This window comes from Dufourea novaeangliae, unplaced genomic scaffold, assembly GCF_001272555.1.
Source record: "Dufourea novaeangliae isolate 0120121106 unplaced genomic scaffold, ASM127255v1 scaffold321, whole genome shotgun sequence".
NCBI lineage: Eukaryota > Metazoa > Arthropoda > Insecta > Hymenoptera > Halictidae > Dufourea > Dufourea novaeangliae.
Window position 1 is genome coordinate 219,435 of NW_015374197.1, and position 22,569 is coordinate 242,003.

Consider the following 22,569-nt stretch of genomic DNA (forward strand, 5'->3'; position numbering starts at 1 on the left):
CCTCTTCCCCGTACCCATTTCATTAGAACTCCTGCCGTCCTCACCCTTTTCCTTACATGTGCTTTGTTTTGTCCGTTGCGCATCAGCGTGTAACCCAGGTACTTATATTCCTTGACCTCTTCGATCATCTTCCCTTTCCATCTCCATACTGTCTTCTTCCACTTGCCCCCTCCTCTCCTAAACCTCATCACTTTTGATTTTTCCTTATCATATCTTCCATATGCTCCTCCTCCTCCCCCAGTAGCACGACATCGTCTGCATATGCGAGCGTATCAATTTTCTTCATACCAATTTATACACCACCCTTTTTTCCCTCTCCTCATTTTTTCCTCCATATCAGCCGTCGTCAGGTTGTACAGGTACGAGCTCGAAGGGCACCCTTGCCTAATCCCCCTTGCTGTCCAAAAAGCCCCTGACACCTCTCCATCCCTGCCCCCCCCCTACTCTGCTCTTCGTTTCCCACAACACCTCCTCTATCATTTTCCTTACCCCTTCGTCTTCTCCCTTTTTTTCTCTTTTCCATTTCCAGAAGTCCTCTATGTTCTCCACACTCATGCTTCTCTCTCTCTTGACAGCCACTCTACATTTACCGGTCTCTTGCCTTTTTTCTCTACCTTCTCACACCCCTCTATTACTTCCCCTATTTTTGCCCCCTCTATTCTCTTCCTAACTTCACGTTTTTCCTTGCCTTTTCTTTTCCCCTCAACCTTATCGATTTCTACCTTATCGATCTTTCTTCGTCCTCTATTTTCTTTCTCTCCCCACAGGTGTCTCTGCACCTTAATCCTGTCGATCTTTTCTCTTACTTTCGCGCCTCGTGCGCTCTTAACCTCCTATGTATCCCTCCTTGTCATCCACTCTCCTGCTCTGTTCCTTTCCCTTTTTACCGGCCTTTTCTGTCAAGCTCACTAAACCTTGTCCCTCACTCCTTCTTTCACTCCCTTTGACTATTCTCTCCTCTCTTTTTCTCCCGCTTTACCACTTTTATCGTCACTCTATAAACTCCTGTCTACACCTTATCGCACCGGAACCAGAAGTCCCTACTGATTCGTAAAGTACAGAAATGATTTTTTGCACACTGTGTACCTGTGTTACTTTTTTACATATTAATTTACACAAATTTACATAATTATTTTATTCATTTTCGTTCACTATTATTGAAGCCAACGTCACACCAAAGATACAAAGAACTTGTTTAAAGACGTTTTATTTGTACCAGTCAAATATAAAGTTGATGTATAAATTCCATCAGTTTCACAAAAGATGAAACTATGTTTCGTACACCCTGAGAAACTGTTAAAACATTGTTTGTAAAACATAAAATAGTGTAATGCAGAATTGAAAGTATTCTGCATAGAGTGTAATTATTAACTAATGTATCTTACTATTAGGCAGGGTAAGAATTTCTATAGCAATCTAATACATTTAACCAGGGGTTGCATTATTATCTCTGGATGCTAGAATCTTGATAAATACTATGCTTTTTATTTATTTACCAAAAAATACAAATAAATTTCATTAGAGCAATGGATTGGGTGGGCGAAAAAGTAATGTTGGATTTCTGGAATAGATGAAGCTTTCTTTATTTTAATACAAAGTACTGCTCTTAATTAATAAACTCCATACGTATCATAAAAGCTGACACTTCAACTCGTTGTTTAAAAAAAAATCATTGCGATTCACTTAAATTTTCTTGAATTCACCTTGTTTTGAAATTTACTGACGAGAAGGCGCACTTTCAAATAAGTACGCTATTTTATTTCCAAAACATGAAAAACGCGAAACATACAATAAAAAATGATTCCCATGTACATGGCAACGGTGCTGTAAACAAATCAGAAAAAAAGAAACATAATTGCTCGTAAGTATACCTTTTCTTTGTTCATTTTCAAAACAAGGTCACTTCAAGAAAATTCAAAGCAATCGCAATGGTTTTTTCTTCAAACGGCGCGCACAGTAGTTGGAGTAATATATGCTAGGCGGACAAACCTAATTTTCACAAATTAAACAAAAACTAATTGTTTCAATGTAATCTATAATAACCATATATTAAACCTCTTACACATTAAAAGCTTAAATCTTTTTTTTTAATGTGTACAGACTAGGCAAACCACGACTTAAAGGTAGTGATGGATCTTCGAGTCGGCTCGAGGCCAACGATTCCCCAGCTCGGCTCGGCCGACTTGAGCGAGCCGAAATGACAGGCCTCGGCGAGTGGAGATGTTATCTGATACCCTATAAACCACCGGCGACCGACGCTCGACTTACAATATAACACTCAGAACGAATCACCCATGAATAAAAATTTAAACTTTTACTCCTTTCAGTGTACTTTCCTAAAAATGTTATGAATAAATGTAGGAGATTCTCCTGATGAAAATAAGTCTAAACCCGATATAAATCAGACTATATGTAATAACATACAATTCGTATCGCGACATAACGTATGCATAAAAATTGTTTTCGCTACATTTCTCTGTTCAGAGACTCGCAAAAATTGTGAAAAAATCTTATACATTGCAAATACCGGGGCTTCTTCCGTGAAAAAGTAACTTATACCTTGAATGTTTGTATTTTCTTTAGTAAGTGAGCAGATAATCTTATATGAAATATTTTTATAATACGGTATTTATTATATTGTAAAGTATTTACTTCACTACCAACAGCACTGTTGCTTGGTGCAGCTCTAATTTGATATTTAACTCTATTGTATTTTTCTTTATTAGTTTTTATTCTTTATTAATTTGGTGTCACATATTCAATTTCTTAAATGAACGGTATTGCAAATAAGATGTAAGGATGTTATAATAAGTGTACAGCAAAATGCATAAAATAATATATAGTGCTATCTAACATTAAGACATAAACTTAATTCAATAATTTTCCACCAATTCCTAACATTTGATAGGAATGAATTGGAAAGCGATAAGCCGCTTATTGATCTACTAGCATTTTTCTCGCGGTTCCGTTCGTGTGGATATCGAGATTTGGTAAAATTCTTTTTAAACAAAATTATAATTAAAGAAGTAAGTGGAACTTCTTCTTTTATGTATACAGACTGAACATTATTCAAAACATTATTAATGAATAATTCCAAATACTTTATTCAACTGTGGTTAAAATACAAAATTGCATTACATAGTTACATAAATAAATAATTACGTATACAATCAAATGTAAGATGCTTGCAGCCACTTTCCACAAGTTATCACCAGCAACAAAATAATTTAGTTTCAAGGAATAAATGAACCATCACATCAGATCTCGAGTCTCAGTTGTTTCAAACATCTAATACTACATCAGCATAGTAAAACAATGCACGAATGGCACCTAGTTCAATACTTAAAAGTCATTTTTCATTATCGAATGCTTGCAGATTACAATACTACAAGAATACAGACTCCTCTCGATTATCGTCCCGAACTCGGGTCCGCGTCGGGACAATAATCTTATAGGGAGAAATGCTTCAGACCCTCGCAAATTCGTTTTTTTTGTCTGAAACCCGAGCCTCGGTAACAAAAGCGGAGGGGCAACAATGTATGCACTTGACAGGACAATAATCGTGTAGAACAAGCTAGACGATAATCGAGAGGAGTCTGTACTAAGAATTTTTATACAAATGATAAGATATAAGTAAAATAAACAATTACTTTTACTTCAACGAAAAGGCAAAACTGTGATCAATTATCCCACCTGTTCTCTTACTGTTGCGAATCGAACTACATAAGTAATACTGAAAACAGTCGGAATTATGTCATGTTTAGATTTATTTTCATGAGGAAAAAAAATCTCCTCAATGAATTCATACCCTTTTTTATAAAGTAGTAAATGTTTAAATTTTTATTCATGGGTGATTCGTTCTGTGTGTTACATTGTAACTCGAGCGTCAGGCGACGGAGGCTTATAGGGTATCAGATAACATCTCGACTTGCCGACGCCCGGCGTTCCTGCCTTTGACGGTAACTCGCCGCCTCGCCGCCAGCGTTGATTAGGTTGGCACGGTAATTCCAGCCGGCTTCGAGTCGGCTCGACCCGGCTCGAGCTTTCCGTCTCCGGCTCGGCTCGGCTCAAACGGCTCGATTACCCATCACTACTTAAAGGCAAGAAATAAAGCGGTAGTTAATCGATCACGTTTCAGGCATCGATAGAAATATTTTGCAAGCTTATTAAGGTGCACTTAAATTTCAAATTTATGATGGATATAGCATCTCAAAGTATGTATTTTAATTTTAATATCATTAAATTGTAAATAACTTTTTTGTATTTTTGTAAATTAGACTTCGACTCGAGTAAGTAATTCTTATTAGAAATTTGCTCTATGTAAAATTTGTCAATGCTTTACTATGTGTTCCACGTCATTCCACGCAACAAGAGTTGACTATACGAAAAGTATAGATTTTCTAGTTTCTTGTAATGACAAATTCGATTTACAAAACTATACTTACACGTTAAAATTACTTTTAAGGCTCACATCCGTGATATAGCGATGTATTTAATTCAGCCGCTGATATTTGTGGACCAATATTATGGCATCCTAGACTAAAACACATTTTCCTCACCTCTCGATCATTTTCTTCCATTTTCCATCATAAACAATGATAATATTCACAGTTTCTGCCGTCAAATCTTATTCGTTTCTTCAGTCCTTGAGCGTCCAGTGTGCAGTATACGCCTCTTTATAGTGTCTTTCTTTTTATAATTTTCAATTTTTTTGTTTCTACTGTGGTTATTATTATTTTTTTATATTCATTGTTGTTGTTGTTGTTTTATTTTGTTAAATTATCTGGTTATACATATATCAATACATTTCAGATACATTGATAAATAGTTTTCGTGAAATTCACAAAAAACACAGAGCTCATAAAGTCATGAATTAATCAAGTTATTCGAAAAAAATACGGAAGATAATGGTTTGAAATAATAAGTTACTAGCACGCTGCTGATAAAGATGAGCAACCAGTACGAACTGAATATCGTGTATTGATTATTCGAGTAATGAGTAAGATAAGCATGTAAAATAGTTTAAATAATTATAGTTATAGTGCATAGTTAAGGAGAAATACTGTTGTTTTGTTTTTTCCTTTTACATATTAAATATATTTTTTATCATTGTTTATTTTCTTGTTTATTTTATTTTAAGTTATATTTGTCCGTCTATTTTTTAAGTATTTATTATTATGAACTTTTCTTTTTACTTTATTTTATTTCATTTTATTTTATAGCAAAAGTGCAATACTGTAATTATGTTTTTTTCTTTCATTTAATTAGTCAGATAATAGTTTCAGATAGTTTCAGATAATAAACTATAGTAAGAAGTAGGGTTGTTTTCCAGCAGTACCGTGAAAAAATAGTTTTGTTCACCTAGCATCTAGAACTCGAACCACTGTAGCGGCGGTCAGTTTTCAGAATATGTATATACTTTTCATAGTTAGAATCAGTGTTTTGTCCAACATTACTTTTTGACCAACCCAATATTATAAGGTGAGCATCACTTGTTCGAATGCAAGGAGCTTGTACGTATGGTTGATCGACACACCTCAATCCGCCATATTTCTAGAAGAAGACTCCTATAAAAATCCGAGGTAACCAGTTGATGATCTTCCAATCCATAGAATCGCAAACACAGCAGTGAGATACATTTGTATGCGAACAAGGTACACGGGGATACAAAGCCTAGAAGATTCGAACGTTTCCCTTTACTTTTGGATCTGCTGTATAAAAATCTCGTTTGTACAGTAACGTTACGGGGAGTGAAAAGAAGAGGAAAACCTCCGGAAAAAGGGGAACTGGCGAGGGAAAACCGCAAGATGCCGATTGATTTTTACTACTTTCCGGCCAGTCCACCGTGTCGGTCGGTTATCTTGCTATCGAAAGCCATCGGTGTTCACCTAAACTTGAAGACGATCAATCCTTTGAAGGGAGAACAAATGAAACCAGCATTTCTGAAGGTCTGCCAGGGTTTATACAGAGTGTTTAACGTAAAATTTTTATTTCGACAACCATTCCATAAACATAGAATATTTTGGTATTTTATTTAAACAGAATTTAATGCAAAGAATATGTGAAGTATACTTTCTTCATTATATTTTAAATTATAATATACTAAACATTTTCGGTAGGTTAGATTTTTTAAAGAACGACTAATACCTTTCATTTTGTAGGTTATTGCAATACCTCTTATTACATAGTATTGTTGCGTGGGCGCTGCATTATCTTTAATAATAATGAAAAAGCAGGATTAATAAATTGAAGAATTATTTATTCTAGACAAGGAGTACTTATCTATGATGGGCGCCGTTAAAATTTTTAACTTTATACAGTACGTGCTACCTATCGGGTAACACGTAATAATGTATACTTCGCTATTTTTCGTATAGTAGAGACATTTACAGGTAGCCTCCGTATAACACTGTTGTTATGTTCCTCAAAGTTGCCGTGTTATGCGAATCCGTGTTATACGAAACTAAGAACTACATAGTCCAAAAAATGTGGTTATGTTTCAAAAATGAAAGAAACACAGTATTATGTTTTGATGATATAATTAAGAGAAATTCTTTATTAAAGCAATTTTCATGAAAAGTATCACATAATAATATGTATTAAATAATGTTGTCGTCATTACTATTAACAAGGAGAGTATCCCAGGTAACCGCCCTCGATTGCTTTGGTTTACAGATATGTTTTAGAGGACTGACAAATAAGAGATACTAATTTTTTTATATCAGTCCGTTTTCATCTTTAGGGAGTGAAACCACCCCTCAACGTTTCGACCCAGAAGTACTCTCTCTCAAATCAGAGGAGATATACGAAAACATTTAGTGAGCGAGTTTCATATTTTGTTTAACTTTTTACAACTTTATTTTACAATTTAGAGCATTTTATTCCAAATCTATTGGTATATTTTTTTTTAAATTGCCTCCTACAGTCTCGCAGTTTTTTATTATTTATATTCCACGGGTACGCCTGCTATTTCAGCTTCCGGTTGCTTTGGATTTCGGAAAACATATTAATAATAATAGTCAACTTCTAAAGATCAATTTTGATTTCTCAAAAAATGTCTTTTCTGTGTTTTTTTTGTTGCAATTTATTTTACATTTTAGAATATTTCAAATGTTGCCAATAAAGCGTAAATTGACCTTTGTACTCGTGTGAGGACATTCAGGTTATCTACACTCAAAGCAGTTGTATAATGTTTCTCTAAACCTATTTTCTAATATACTCGTATTTACTCTGATTCACTTTATGAATAACTGCCACCGTGCTGCTCTCTCCCAAATAAGTTAGTCGCTCTTATTTTCTCTAAAGTCCGAATTCCTACTTTTTCCTTTCCATCACAGACGACAGTATATGAGACCGTATGCTATTTCAGAAATACTTTAATTCTGGTTCAGTCACTCTGACGCTTATTGTTATTGTTCCGTTACGAATAAAAACCTCTTGTTGGACTTGTAACTACAGTTTTTGTGAATGAAAATGATTATTAATCCAATGAACGTGATGTTTATCGGATTTGTTAATAGTAATATTTCAAACAATGTACTTGATGGAAATTCCTAAAAATTCCAACTGAAACTCCTACACACTCTAACATTGGAAACTCCTAGAAATACAATTGAAAGAATCTATACAGAAAATGTTGCTTGATAGCATATTTGAATTTAATGAAGTCGAAGATTCAGAAGAGTTATCACTGGATTTTCTGGATCAATTTAAGGAGTATGAAGTTGAAGCTGTTGATGAGGATGATGAAAATGAAAATTCGTCTAAAGAAACATATGCAGGGGTTTGTTCACAGCGTGTCGAATATGTTGATGTTGAGTATAAGCGGAGAGCAACAGCAGGCGTACGCACGGGACATAAATAATAAAAAACTGCGAGACTGTACGAGGCAATTTAAAAAAAAATATCCCAGTAAATTTGGAATGAAATGCTCCTCACTTTTTGTCATTATGTAAATTTCAATAAGTTGTAAAATAAAGTTATGAAAAATGTTGGTGTTGTAAACAAATTGTGTTTTTGACAAATTGTTAGCATTGTATTATTGTACGTAAAAAACCATAAAACTCGTCCATTGAAAGTTTTCGTGTATCTCCTTTGATTTTCGAAATAGTACATCCGGGTTGAAACTTTGAGGGCTGGTTCAACCCCTTAAATATGAAGACGGGTCGATATAAAAAAATACTTATGTGTTATTTTTCGGTCCTGTAAAACATATCTAAAAACCAAAAGAATCAGAGGCGGACATCTGGGATACTCTTCTTGTAAGTATCACTAACCGAAGGCGTTTTTTTTTTGACAAGATGTCATCATCCTGTGAACTTTCTTCAGCATTATCTTGAGTTCTATGCTCTAGTTTTTGCAAAATATCTGTTATTTTAGATTGCTTGCTTTTAGCTAGGAGATCTTTGTAAATTTCGTTACGTAGTGCTTGCAGTTGTGAAGTGTTGTTCGGGGATTTCTCTAATTCTCAAACCGTGTACACGTGTAATATTATCCGGAAGTTACCTGTATATTATTATTTTATTCAAATAGTACCGATTCCTGGAGATGCCGGGTCAAAAAGTGCAATGAAATGAGTTTTTTGGACTGTCTAGTATTTATTGTAGTTATTGCTACAGAAATATGTCATCTGTTTAGCACAAAGCTGTTGATATGTAAATTATTACAAAATAAAACTTTGATGGATTTTATTGCAGTGAATTTCTAATATTTCAGAACTGCTTTATTTTTAAAATAGGCGTTACGCGTTAGAAAGTCCAAACAGTTTATAGTTTGAGTAATTAGTCACTCTTTAATACAATCTAAAAGAAACCGTTTATTTTAACTGAAAAATTCCCTTGTGTCCCCTTAATAACGATTCGTTATTAACGAACACAATGATCAGGTGATTCTTACTACAGTCACTATGTTTCTTCTATGTGCTAGCGAGAAGATTTGCTACAGTATTTTAAATAATATACATACCTTCATGCTGTGTTGCAAAACTTACTTTCGTATTGAAAATAACATATTATAAAATAATATATTTATAATATCTTAAATAACTCCAATGGAAATAATATACTTTAATATACTTTATTTGTATTTAGTTAAAGCATTATCTTTCAGATAAATCCACAGCATACTATACCAACAGTAGACGACAATGGATTCATTTTATGTGAAAGGTACGTAATAACCTTTTTTGATTCCATTAAGATGTAATTTATTTGCATAATTATGTGTCCGCAGCCGTTCAATTATGGGATATTTAGTTAGCAAGTACGCGAAAAATGATTCTTTATATCCAAAGGACACAAAAAAAAGAGGCATGGTGGATCAGAGACTGTATTTCGATCATGGAATTCTGTACGAAAATATGGACAAATGTTATGTACGTATTTCCAATTGAATTGACGGTAATTAATATTATTGACATTTTAATCGAACTGAATATTTCAAGCCACAAAACTTTTTGCTCGTAAGATTAAGACCCATTAGATACTATCGTCGCAAACAAATGATGAATTTGTACATGCTTTTCTGGACTTAAATTTTAAGAACATAAACTCGTTGCATATAAGAAATAATTTAAGCAATGAACAAATTTTCATCCGTAAAGGGATACCTAATAGGTTTTGCATGGATCACGGAGAATTTCTCATTAAACATAATTTAACTTGCCACGACTAAATTGAAAATACATATTATAAATACACAATGGGAATTCTCAATTTTTGTAATATTTGGAAATGCAACTTTTATTTTAAAATTGCCAAAAATACTTAAAATATTGCAATGTTTCATAGGAATTGTTCCTTCAAGAAGCTAAATTGTGAAAATTAACATTTGTTCCCAATGGTTGTTTTACTTTCTTTAAAACTTGTTCATCAAAACGGTTATAACGTATACCTAATGGTTTAGTTAAAACTATATCTATACAGTAAAATTACACTTCATTTACTCTGTACTTATACATTATACATTAAATTATACATTACACAGGTATACAAAAATCATTTGTATTTCTTATAAGTTTACAATATATAAAGTAGCATAGGAAAATGATTGTTACTAGCACTAAGTTACTATAATTGCAATATTTCATGTATTTTTGTACTGAAGTGTCAAATTTTCTGCGTACACATATGTAAGAGTGAGCACATAGATTATGATTTCTCAATACATCGTTGAATAAAAAATGTCTGTATACATAATAATGTATGTAGGTTTTTAAATAATCTTTATGTATGTATAAGTTTCACACATAATATGACGAATTAACTATGGATCGGACAGAAAAAATTCAATTTGTACTACAGACCGACATCTCTTGTTAAGCTAGAAAAATAGCTGCACGATAAATTGACAAGAGAGAATTGCGAACAACATGCACACCTATGTTTTCCGTAACAATCTTGAATGAAAAACAAACAATTTTTTGATCCGACTACTGTATGCGATAGAAATATTGACACTACACAACAATACTGAAAAACCTATGTAAAATAGTCGAATGGTAGTAAGAACAGATGCAAAATTTATTTATGTATTCCCACAAAAATATAATAATTTTCACATAAACTAATACATAAAATGTGTACCATAAGAATTTTAACGTTCACGAACGGGTCCAGTGGTATTTGATAGATCGTCACTTACTAAAAAAAAGTATATTGCGACGAACCTGTAAAACTTGAGGGTTTCAAGATATTGACATTAAGATTTTTATTTCCACAAATCCGATTTTTTATAAGTTTTTAATGCTTCAACTTATTGATCTCGAACTACGTTTAATCTTAGTGCTTTGACATGGTTTTTCTTGAATGACAATCATTTTTAGCTCTCCATGTCTTGTAGAGGGGACACATTTTTAAAAACTTTTATAAAGGAATACCTATTTTTGCATATTTGACGTAAAACACATCGAGTCGTAAGTTATTAGCTACCTACTTTGTAGTGTTTTAGGACAGAGGTATGGTAAACGTCATTTTTGCAACATTTTATTATGATACATATATATATATAAAGGTGACCAACTATTTTTTGTTCAAAAAGAGTACACTTTGCAAGTATTTCATAGGTGAAAAAAAAGAAGAAAAAACGATAAAAACTTTATTTTCTTTTAAAAACATATTTTTCTTCGGAGTGGATTTTTTTTGCTAAATGAGGATGTTCGTCTAATAATGTAGCCACATCCGAACAACTTTCATTTTGCATATTAAATTTGACTGTTAAGACGGCAGATAATGTTTTTACAGAAAGTTGCGACTTCTCACTGCTCCAATAATCATTCCCTAGTGAAAATACCCTTTCAACAGCAGCATTAGTGCCTGGACAACATAAGGAAATTTCTATTAAAACTTTTAAATTTTCATAAGGGAAATGTTCTACTCTAAAATGCCGAAAGATTTCTACCCATCTTTTGTCAAGTTCTATTTTCTCATCGTTCCATTTCTTCAATTTTTCTTCATTTAAATATAAATTTACTCTTCGAATTTCTTCAAAGAGAAAATTGTCATTAATAACAATATCTTTTACAATTTTATACAAATGAGTACTTTCAGAGAACAGGATTTGAAAAGAGTACGGTTTGCGAAAAAAGAGTACAAAACTCAGTAAATGAGTATAGTTGGTCACCTTATGTAAGAGAGCCACGCACACCGGTGAAAACAACGCTCGCGTGCCATCGAATAAAAATTCGAGAATGCAAACAAGAATGCGCAGGCCCGACAGATTACATTCTGTTATCGTTGCATAGGCGTCGCTTCCGTCAATTCTACGTGGTTCATTCTGTCAAATCATTCCATCCTTGAAAATATTGGGTTGAGTCATCCATGATTAAAACACTACAGGGCCGCACACCTTTCGAAATTTGTTTCGTGCTAGAATAAGTTCAGAAACGATAAGACATGCACGTGATGCAGCGATACGAAAATTGAAACTTTGCATTGACGCAAACGGTCACCACTTCGAGCATTTCCTGTAATGTTAGAAAATTTATTTTACTAACACATTTGACCTTGCATGACCTTCAATGATAGCTCGGTGAAGTCGTCTCAACACCGGCTATCACATAGCGATAAAAAAACATAGCATTCCATTAAAAAAAATAGAGATGACCCTGAAATCTCCTCTATGCCTTTACCCACGCAGAAAATGTTTATGTCGCAATATGCCCTCCTCTATACCGTGTAAGTATTGTATATAACATTTTTTCATATTATTACAAATATAGGATCAGAGGTAATAGAATTATGAAGAAACTGTATAACAAAATTATTAAATACTTTAACTTTGTAATTTATAAATACAATACGAAACATTATAATTAAATCCGTTAATATAGTTCGTCGAAATTATGCCGTCCGTGTTTTCTATACCGTCCGTCTCTATTACTAGAAAAACACTACCAAAAATACGATCGGCACTGACATAACCCATTCTCTTCTCTCTCACACTCACAACCAAATTATTGTCCCGCAGTCTCTCTCACAGTTGCAACAAACTACCTCTTGTTATAAACAACTCAACTCTTCACGGCGGCAATGAACACAAAACGACACGACGTTCATAATTAATACAAAACGACCAATATCACATATATATAAAATTACCGTACACAAATAACGGCAATATTCAAAGTGAACGTAGTTATTGCCCCACCCTGTATATACATCTTATATACATATATCATGATTACTATTCGAGAATGCATGAAATACAGAATTATTCTCTCGCTGTGTAAGGCATAGACTGTGCCGCTCTAAAGAACCGCCGCGTCGGCACGTGTAATCTGTCGATTGGTCCTCACTGTTGAGAGGAAGCCCCGGGTCCACACATACACGCGCCGATATGGCGGTTCATTAAAAGCGGCACGTGTCCTTTGATTTGTGCAGCGAGGTTTTCACCCTGTACATCAAACATTATACATATAAAAAGTGGATGCCAAGTAGAGTTCTGCATTGAGCGGACAAACCCGGGTCCTCCCACCCGTTACCCGTAGCTCATCGCTTCGCCCAAGCCCACCCAAACCCGTAGTGGGCCAGGCGGGTGGACATATACAGGGTGTCCCAAAAATGTCCTCCGACCCGGAAATGTGACACTCGGGAGGTGAATCGGAACAACTTTTTCCTTAGCAAAAATGTAAACTGAGGCTTCGTTTACGAGATATTAACGAAAAACCGCGACCAATCAGAGATATTCGAGATTTTCGATGGATTAACCCGGCGGCACTTGACGTTGCAACTCTTAACGTCGGCTGGTGTCGCATACCTGCGATCACCAGTGGCATGGACTCTACCCTGCCATAAACCATTTCGTCCGTCGATGCCCAGGCTCGGTACACTGACCTACTGACGCAGGTTTCTACGCTGCAGGTGAATTTCCGTAAGGGTGAGTTCTATTCAGTTTATTGGTCATTATTGTTTTATTAATTTCACCGAACTACAATCACTTCTCGATTATTCTTTGTTACATTACCTTTTCGTTCACACATTATTTGAAAAGGAAATTTACAAATTCGTAAAAAGGAATTTACAAAAATGTAAATGTGCATTCGTCTTTTTACGTTAAACATAATTTGCCTACATTTACGTTTCATTCATTAATCTCTTTAAATAACAAACGACAAATGATAAAAAGTATGATTTTATTTGTTACGTCTTGTTTATTTGCTATTATTATACGCGGTTTCCTGCGATGCATGGTGACCTACTTGTTCGGAGCATCGTAGTACAAGCGTAGCGCGTAGCCACCGCTAGCGCGGGAACTCGGCTGGCAAACTCGCGCTCTGATTGGTCGCGGTTTTTCGTTAATATCTCGTAAACGAAGCCTCAGTTTAAATTTTTGCTAAGGAAAAAGTTGTTCCAATTCACCTCCCGAGTGCCACATTTCCGGGTCGGAGGACATTTTTGGGACACCCTGTATATCTAGAAATCAAAGTTATCGCAGTGTGTGATCTTTCCACCCGTGCCCGAGTGCCCGCTAGAGTTCTGCATTGAACGAGCTGAGCGGGCCTAGCGGGCCTAGCGGGGATTATACGGGTCGGGCGGGCTAGCACGAATCCGGGCGGGTATGGACGGGTTTGCGGCGCGCATCGTCGGGCCTGCGCGGGCTGGGCCAGCTCGGGTAGAGATAAAACAGCCGGGTGACGGGCGGGCTCAGCCCGCCCAATGCAGAACTCTATGGTCTGTTTTTCGAAAGATGATGCCTGGGACGTTGGCCTGCCTCGGCGCGTGGCCTGGCGGGGATCCAACGCGAGGTACGTATTCCGTGCGACGTTGTGACGGTCTCAATGCCACTGTTGTGTCTCTTTCCATCCTCCAGCACTTCAGCACGAGAGCCTCTCGCTCAGACGCTCGGTAAACCAACTTCCTTCTTTACCCTGCGATTTCCATATGTAGCGTTTAATAACCTACGTATTAATTTAATCTCCTTTTAATATGTTGCTCAATATTTGGGTACAATACATTCTTTTAAAGGAAATAAACTTTTTCTTGTTCATGTATTTTAACTCTCGACGTGTGAAAATGTTCAGCGTCTCATCAACATTCTCCGCCATTTCCAGACAATGAATGATTGACGGGCGCGTGCCGAACGCAGTCCCCACTTCTTGAGATTGTAGGTAGGTCCTTTTCAAGAGGTTTGTAATACGTGCGATGGAGACAGACGACCGTAGGCGAGGACTCACGTCGACGGTCACACGTCATTGGCGAAGATGCAAAGAGTGAGAGAGACACGAGTGCCGTAGGTGTCTCGCGATCGCGGCAACACCGCGAAAACTCGGGCCTACCTCCCAGGCATCATCTTTCGAAAAACAGACCATAGTGCCAAGTAGATTGTTTTATCGGTGTCATTGTGGGCGTAACTACGTCAGTGGTGCGTCAGGCAGGCGAGTAACAGCCACGTGGTCACAAAACGCCGCGCACATGTTCCGAACGGATATTTTCTCGATGTCTGCGAATACAAAACCTTTCCCATACTGTTTCTGGATGATTTCTTGTTCAGAAATGTCTGCAGAATCCGATACTGTGTAGCGAATTCGTGCTGGATAAAGAACTTTTCGTAAAAATACAAACATGCTGCATAGAAGTACGCGCAGCAATTCTTTTTTAAATTTTGACGTCCATTTACAACCATTCAAAATTACCGAATTTAATAACTGTATACATTAATGTATTCAGGAAACTCTCCTTTATCTTCTAAGACTAAAATGAACGATCTAGCGGTTTTAATTGTCACGTAAGACACCACGTTTGCCCGGAATTGTATGTTTTAACAAAACTTCGTGTTTTTCGAAAATTCAGGATGATAGAGCAATTCTACTTGCAGATTCGTGTTTAAGGCGAGAAACTCTACAAGATCCGCCCAGTGGATATTGCAAAACAGAACTAAGGTTAAAATTTGTTGGACAGTGTAATTAACGAATAATTTCACTTCACAAAACATTGTTTTCTAAAAGTTCCTAAAATTATACCCTCGTTACAGGGCGCGGAGAGTTAAAAATCATTTTCACCCAAAAAGGCCATGTCAAAGCAATAATATTAAAAAAAGTATCAGTTCAATAAGTTAAAGCATTAAAAAAGTTATAAAAATTTACATTTGGGAGAATAGAAATGTCAATATCTCGAAACCCTCAAGTTTTACAGATTTATCGCAATGTATTCTTTTGTTGTGTAACCATTCTGAAAGCGAAAAAGGAGGGCCACCCATAGTATACACACGCATTTGTGTTGCTGCGTTGGATATATCGTAATATATGATTATTTATCGTTAATATGTTAGTTCCCTGTAATATTTTACGGAAGGGATTTCATAAACGAGGATGACGTGCAAGCAATGGAAAAGTCCTGTGAATTATTAAACACCTTTCTGGAAGACAGCGAGTTCGTTGCTGGGGACACACTGACAATTGCCGATTTGGCCATTAGCACGACCATTTGCGTTTTACAGGTGGGTATTTAGAAACAGTATAATTTTAAGAGTCGTATAATTTTTAACGATCGATGAAAAATAAGGTACGTACGACGCATATTGTAACCGTCCAAATTGCATCACATTTAGACGATTAGATAGGAGTGAGAATAGCTCGATGTAATTCGAATTTCCCACCTCGGATGTCGTCACGTGATCCGCGAGCATCGTACGAGCGTTCCCGATCATTAACGAAGATCTACGCGATCGCGATATCCCACCTAATCACCGCCGAAGCGCGCGCATCGACCCCCACTCGATGCTAATTCAAGGAGGTCGATGCGAGCTCGTCGATCTTCACTCTACGACTGGAAGCGATCCAGTGGCTGGACTGTCCAGCCTGGACATTCTTATGGAACCGATTGGCACAGTGTTTGTAGCGCTACCATAGTTAAAAAGCGGAAGTGGTGAACTAAACTGCAATATGGCGTACCACGTATCAGGCAGTGTATACGACGCCATGATGCTATTCGTGTATCCACGTATTATCTTATGTGCAGTTTGTATAGTATGAAGAAAGTGAAAAAGTTATTGATTATTGTACACTAATTTCCAAGCAAGTAACTCTTTTATGTTAATATGGTTTAACAATCTTAGATTATTAATATTAGATAAAAAATTGATACAATATGCATTGAATTCAATGATTGACTTTCTTGCAAAGCAGTACGGGTCATTCCACGCGGAATCGAACATTTGTTGGAGTAATATTTCAGATTTGTTTGAAACTCGGGTATGTGTAGTCTTTAGTGATAGATAAACGTATCGTAAAAGGTTTTCAATTGTTAATTTTAGAACTGTTTGAAATGTAGTGTTAACCTTTTTTGACCAAATCATAACTGTTTGATTAATAAACTAACCACGTATTTTATTTATAGTTATTTTAGATTGAATAGAACAAAATTTTATGTTGTAGTATCCACAATGAGCGACATCAAACATTAGTCCACGTGTGTTGTTCCTCAGTGTCCATCTAAATATAAAGATCCTTCGCATCATTTTCCTCAAAAGGAAGATATAGCACAAAAATGTGTTGCTGCGGTCAAAAATCAAAAATTTCTTTCTTTGAGCCATCAAGAATTGGTCAAGCGAGTAGTTTGTTAGAGACACGTTGCAGAACAGAATTATAAATGTTCATCCCAACGCAGAAATTTTTCTTTTTTTCTTTTTTTAATCATGAATAAATTTATTTACTACCACATATACATTGTATACAATTATTTCTTTCACTTTGTATGAATTTCACACATTTTTCATATTTTCTCTATGAATTTAGACAATATGAAAAATCATGAGATTATTTTGGCCAGACTAACTTTTTAAGTATTCAATTTTTATTTGAATCACCCGCCATATTGCAATTTAGTTCACCACTTCCGTTTTTAACTATGGTGGCGCTACAAACTGATCAATTCATTAACACGGGAGTGCCGATCCCCTGAAGCGATCCAGTATAGTCGCAATTAGGAAATAGAGTCCGTTAAGCGAAAACCGGTCCGTGTGGTGAAGTCAAATCGACTAGGAGACACAGCAAAGCGTCTTTATCATCCTCACGAGTGCGCACCTTGGTACTGCCTAGACGAGATTCAACCCGGGAACAGGTTCCTGGAAGCCCAGCGTAGTAGTCACAAAAATTTATATAAAATCAAAATTAAATTCTCACGAAAACTAAGTATTCGTCATTAATTTATTTGAAAAGAAAGGAAATATATATATTCAAAGGCAGTATTAGAGGACGCACCGTGAGTGTGACATTGAACAAAGCTAACAAATAAACAACATAACTCCAAGTGAAATTATGTGTAATAAAATCTGAATAAATACATCAAATTATTTAAAGTCGGATTGACTTGGGCACAACCGAGTTTCGCCTATCGTTAGTTTATAAGTATTAATTTAGCTGCCGCTGCTATAGTTCCGGTCCGTGCGAGGTAAGGGGAATCACTCTCAATTTCGAACTAACGAAGAAGGAACTGAACAGCCAGCATATTTTGCTCTGCCAGTTTCCTTCTCGCAATTCCGGTCGGCATTGCGAGTGAATTTAGTTAGGTGCATAAGTGCGATCGGAGTTTCTCTACCAGTGCTGGAAACGAGTGGCGGGCCACGCTTGCGTACCTGTCCCTCGTATCTTTTGTACTGCCGATTAACTAAGGTTTTGTACGCGTCTCCAACCGAAAAGTTCTCCCGAGCATTCGGCAGAATCATCGGTTGTCAGACATATGCATCGGGGACGTAGTTTCCGAGAACTATGCTAGGTTAAGCCATAGACATACATAGACGGAGCATGAACTGAGAGGGGGAGTAAGATTCGCGGTAAGGGGGTGGTTAGTTATAAATCGGGTAACTTCGTTCCTTTTCGGTGCTATTCGGGTATACAATCACGTTACATAAATGTATTCTATGAGAGATGAAAAGAATATACTTATTATACGTTAAAAATTCCGTACGTCATGTAGTTTGTATAGATATATGTATTTAACAAAATTAATAAATAGTATAAAGCATTAAATAATAGTACGGCACACAGCCCACCAGCCATTAATAACGAGCCGAATCGAACCGAATGCATCCGAAGCTAACCGACGTATATCTAACGACCGCTGCCTTTGCCCTCCAATCCTACGGTCCCCTCGCCAAAAGTGGTAGCTTATGTTCCGTCTATACATCCGTCTATGTATATGTCTATAGGTTAAGCAGGATCTAAGTTTCTCTTTCGGTTCTGGAAACAAGTGTTGGGACCACGTACGCGTATCTCTCACTTGTATCTTTTGAACTGGGGATTGACTAAGACTCTGTACGTGTCTCCACCCAAGAAGTTCTCGCGAGTTATCGGCAGAATCATCGGCTGCTGCGACAGATTTTAAGGCATCTCTAGATAGGTTCGCGAAACGAGCAGTTCCCAGAAATATAACAGTGAACGCGTGTATTGCACGTCGAACGAGTGTGCCAATAGTGTGTATTTGTTGAGTACGCGAGATTCCGAAACGTGTCGCGAAACGATATAAAACCACGTGTATCAAGGGCATCTTAGAATATACCATACTTTTACCAGAATTGTTTGCCGTTCTCTGACAAGAACCTATTCCACTCGTGGTCCTTCTGTGCCCGAAGGCACGAATCCTGTCTTCCTACGCGATTCAGATCAGACACATTGAGGTTGGAAGTAGAGTAACCGCCCTCAGATCTGGCGGAGTAGAAAATCAATAAATCTTTTCTTAAAATATTAAAGTTAGCAAAAGTACGGTTACAATATCGACACACTTGATGGTAAAAAAAGGTACTCAGAGTAGCTTTTCTACCTTTATGACGAGAGAGGGTGGAATATACTGTGCCAGTAGTAGATTACGAACGATCTTCCTTTTTGAGTTGTTTCTTTAATGCAGATGATTATCGACAACGAATAAAAAAACTGTTCGAGGCAAACTTACGATTCCTGTTTTATATAAATTTGAAATAATTAGATTCATATTACTCGTCTTTGATATAGTTTTCTATGTGTATACGTATTAAGAACTATGTTCTTTCTATGAATTAAAAAATGAAATCTTTAGGAAATAATAAATAGAGCGTATAACAGTTTATCAGTGAATATTTCTGGAATAATACTTTATGATTACATATTATACATCACAAATTATAGTTATAAAAGTACTTACAGTTTAATAATCCATAAAATATTATTTTATTATTTTTATACAATTTTTGAGAAATCATTTCAATTTAGATTACTAAATTTAATATTTCTTTTGAGAAAATCAAGAGATTCCTCGTTGTTATCTAACACCTTACGCTATTAATCTTATTACGGTTTAAGGGATTGCTGATTGATATATTTAATATACAAGGTAAGTCATTTAAATAAATCCCCTCGAATATCTTTGAAACCGTTGATGATACCGAAAGATATTTCTAATAAAAATTGAATGTTTTCGGGTGGAGGGGGGGGGGTGGTGGATAATTTAACCATCATATGTTCGCTACGCATCGAACTACAAAAGAACTACTCGCATCAATTTATGTTTTTCCTCTCAAAACCATTATACTTTTATCTGAAATACTTTTCGGTATCATCAACGGTTTCGAAGATATTCGAGGAAATCGATTTAAATGACTCGCCCTATATAACAGTATTTCACAATACTGTGATAAACAAGTAATTTACGTAGACATTATTGAAAATAATATGACCTGCTTGTTGATTCTGTTACTTGAATAATCATTTTATAAATTGTCGCTAATATAGACTAATTACACCTTGAACACCCTCATTAGGCAAGAATACAGAGACGGGTAAAAGTGTAAGCGTGTAGTTAATCCATTCATATTTCCGTTTATTTTCTTCTCCGATAAGCAGTGTGAGATCATATACGATTTAGACTAATTCACGCTGTCTGTCTTTATTAAAAAAGGTTCTGTTCACCTTAGTCACGATTGTGCATGGTCACATTACTTCTGAAAACGTAAAATACTTCAGTATGTATAAAGCGTAAAGAAACATAGTTACTATGCATATGCATGATAATTCACATGCAAACAATATTAGAGCAAACAGATTTGAATGGTTTAAAGAAATTAATTATGTTTTGATAAAATATTTTCTACAAATGCATCAGTACATCTAGAATGTGTAGTTGTGTCTTTCTTTAATGGAAACATATATTCTTCTTATGTAAATCCATTTCTGTTGTCGTTTCACATTAAACAATATTAACATTCGGTCGGCGGATCGTCTAACTAGTGATAGATATAGTCCATTTGATGACATTACAGAAATGTTATAGTTACACATATAGTGAAACTATACTTTTGACAACACTCTCATCTTTCATCTCTCATTAAAACTGTTTAAATAAAGAATACGAAAATATTAGAGTATACAAAAGGGATGCTAAAATACTACAGTACAAGTGAACAGAAACTCTTTTGTAGAAATGATGTTCAAATTATAAGTTTCATGTTCGATAAACATTGCGAATATATTTTTAAATATATATATATTACTTTATATAAATACTATGTTATGCAAACTACTGTGTCAGCCGAATGAACTTCCTCTTCGTCGAGCGAAAATTAAAGTATGACAGGCGGAAAAATAGTATAGGTCTTGACTAAACTGTGAACCATTATGCAAATGTGGGTTTTTACGGATTCAATTACAGACTCTGGAATTAAACCAAAGTTTGCGCATTCTCTTAAGGGTCCTATTGAGATCAAAATAAAATAAAGACCTCATTTTATTAAACTTTCTATTTTATTTGTATTACAATTTTTTACTAGACAATTGTAGGTATTACGAGTGCATAAAATCCGCAGAGGTGTCACTAGGTATTTCAATTACTATCTAAGGAAAACCATTATGAGTCGACGTATAAAATGATTATAGAGCATTAAAGAATCATTCTTTGTAATAACATGAATTTCAAAAATATCACGATTTATTATTTCTTTGTCCATTTTAGCTTTCGATTTTACAGAAATATTTATATTGTAGAACTGTTAAAGAGGACTGAATCCTGTTCACAAAGAAAACAGTACATATTTTATATTTAACCCTTAACTGGTCAAGTGGACATTGAAATAAACAAGTATCTCTTTAAGTAATTATTGAGTAAAAAATATTGATAGGGTCCCTCATACCCTACCTAACAAGTTAAAAGTTAATATAATAATATTTTCGCTATTCATTTACGCAACTCAAGAATTTAAAGCATCTATCGACAATAATTGATTAATATACCTGATCCTCTACTTCTTTCCAGTAGTGTATCTTAACAAATAAATAATTTAAAAATAACTCCTTTTTTCGACAATAGCTAAACCTCACGTTATTCAATTACTCGTACATAATTTTACGGTAAACATCAGTTTTATTTTATCGCTTTTAATCAGCATTCCTTTGTAATATATTATATATGTATTATGTATAAACGATAGAACATTCTCAACAAAAAAGTAATATTCCTGTTTCACAGTGTTTTGGGTTCGACATCGGCAGGTATGATAACATAGCAGCGTGGTACAATCGTTGCAAGGAACTTCTAGATAAATTCGGGTTCGAAGAGGTGCACGCTGAAGGAACGAAAATGTTTACTCAGATGTATCGGGCAAATTTACAGGAATCCACTTAACATCGATACCACGGCGATTGTAAAACGATAGAATCGATAACAGTGCACCGGTGATCATAGATTAAACGTGTCACTTGTAATTTATTCAACAAGGAAATCTCGTGTAAAATCGAATTTAGTATCTTCTAAGTAGCATCTAGTAATTAGACTAGTAAATAATTATTAACATATCATTAGTAATTAGTCTAGTAATTAGATTATCTGTGTACGTTAAGATGTAACGTGTGTTTCGACTACAAGAATTATAATAGATGGTATTCAATATTCTCTAATTTTTAGAAACAACATTTGTGCGTAAAAATATGAAGACCTTATAAAACAACGTATCTAATTGGTTGATAAAAAATTTCATTACACTGTTTAATACACGTATCCGTCTATCACTAGTTATCCATTGCTCTTATTTTTTATAAACAAAGACAGTGACGTTTCGTAATAAATTTATATGAACTGATAATTGGAAAATAATTTAAGCTGTGATATTTTC

At 35.3% G+C, this 22,569-nt stretch overlaps 1 protein-coding gene across 1 annotated transcript; it reads left to right on the plus strand.

The window, feature by feature from the left end:
* Positions 1–5,792: 5,792 nt before the first annotated feature.
* Positions 5,793–22,082, plus strand: LOC107192273 (glutathione S-transferase 1-1-like). Its single transcript, XM_015581490.1, has 5 exons — positions 5,793–5,948; positions 9,109–9,167; positions 9,232–9,373; positions 15,766–15,933; positions 21,927–22,082. The coding sequence occupies exons 1-5, from the start codon at positions 5,808–5,810 to the stop codon at positions 22,080–22,082; spliced, it is 666 nt and encodes a 221-aa protein (XP_015436976.1). The 5' UTR covers positions 5,793–5,807.
* Positions 22,083–22,569: the final 487 nt, after the last annotated feature.

What these genes read in the sequence shown, in the direction of transcription:
- LOC107192273 (XM_015581490.1), top strand. Translation starts at nt 5,808, where the DNA reads ATGCCGATTGATTTTTACTACTTTCCGGCCAGTCCACCGTGTCGGTCG. An exon ending in TGAAACCAGCATTTCTGAAG is followed by an intron (nt 5,949 to 9,108) that starts GTCTGCCAGGGT and finishes ATTATCTTTCAG; the next exon opens with ATAAATCCACAGCATACTAT. An exon ending in GGATTCATTTTATGTGAAAG is followed by an intron (nt 9,168 to 9,231) that starts GTACGTAATAAC and finishes ATGTGTCCGCAG; the next exon opens with CCGTTCAATTATGGGATATT.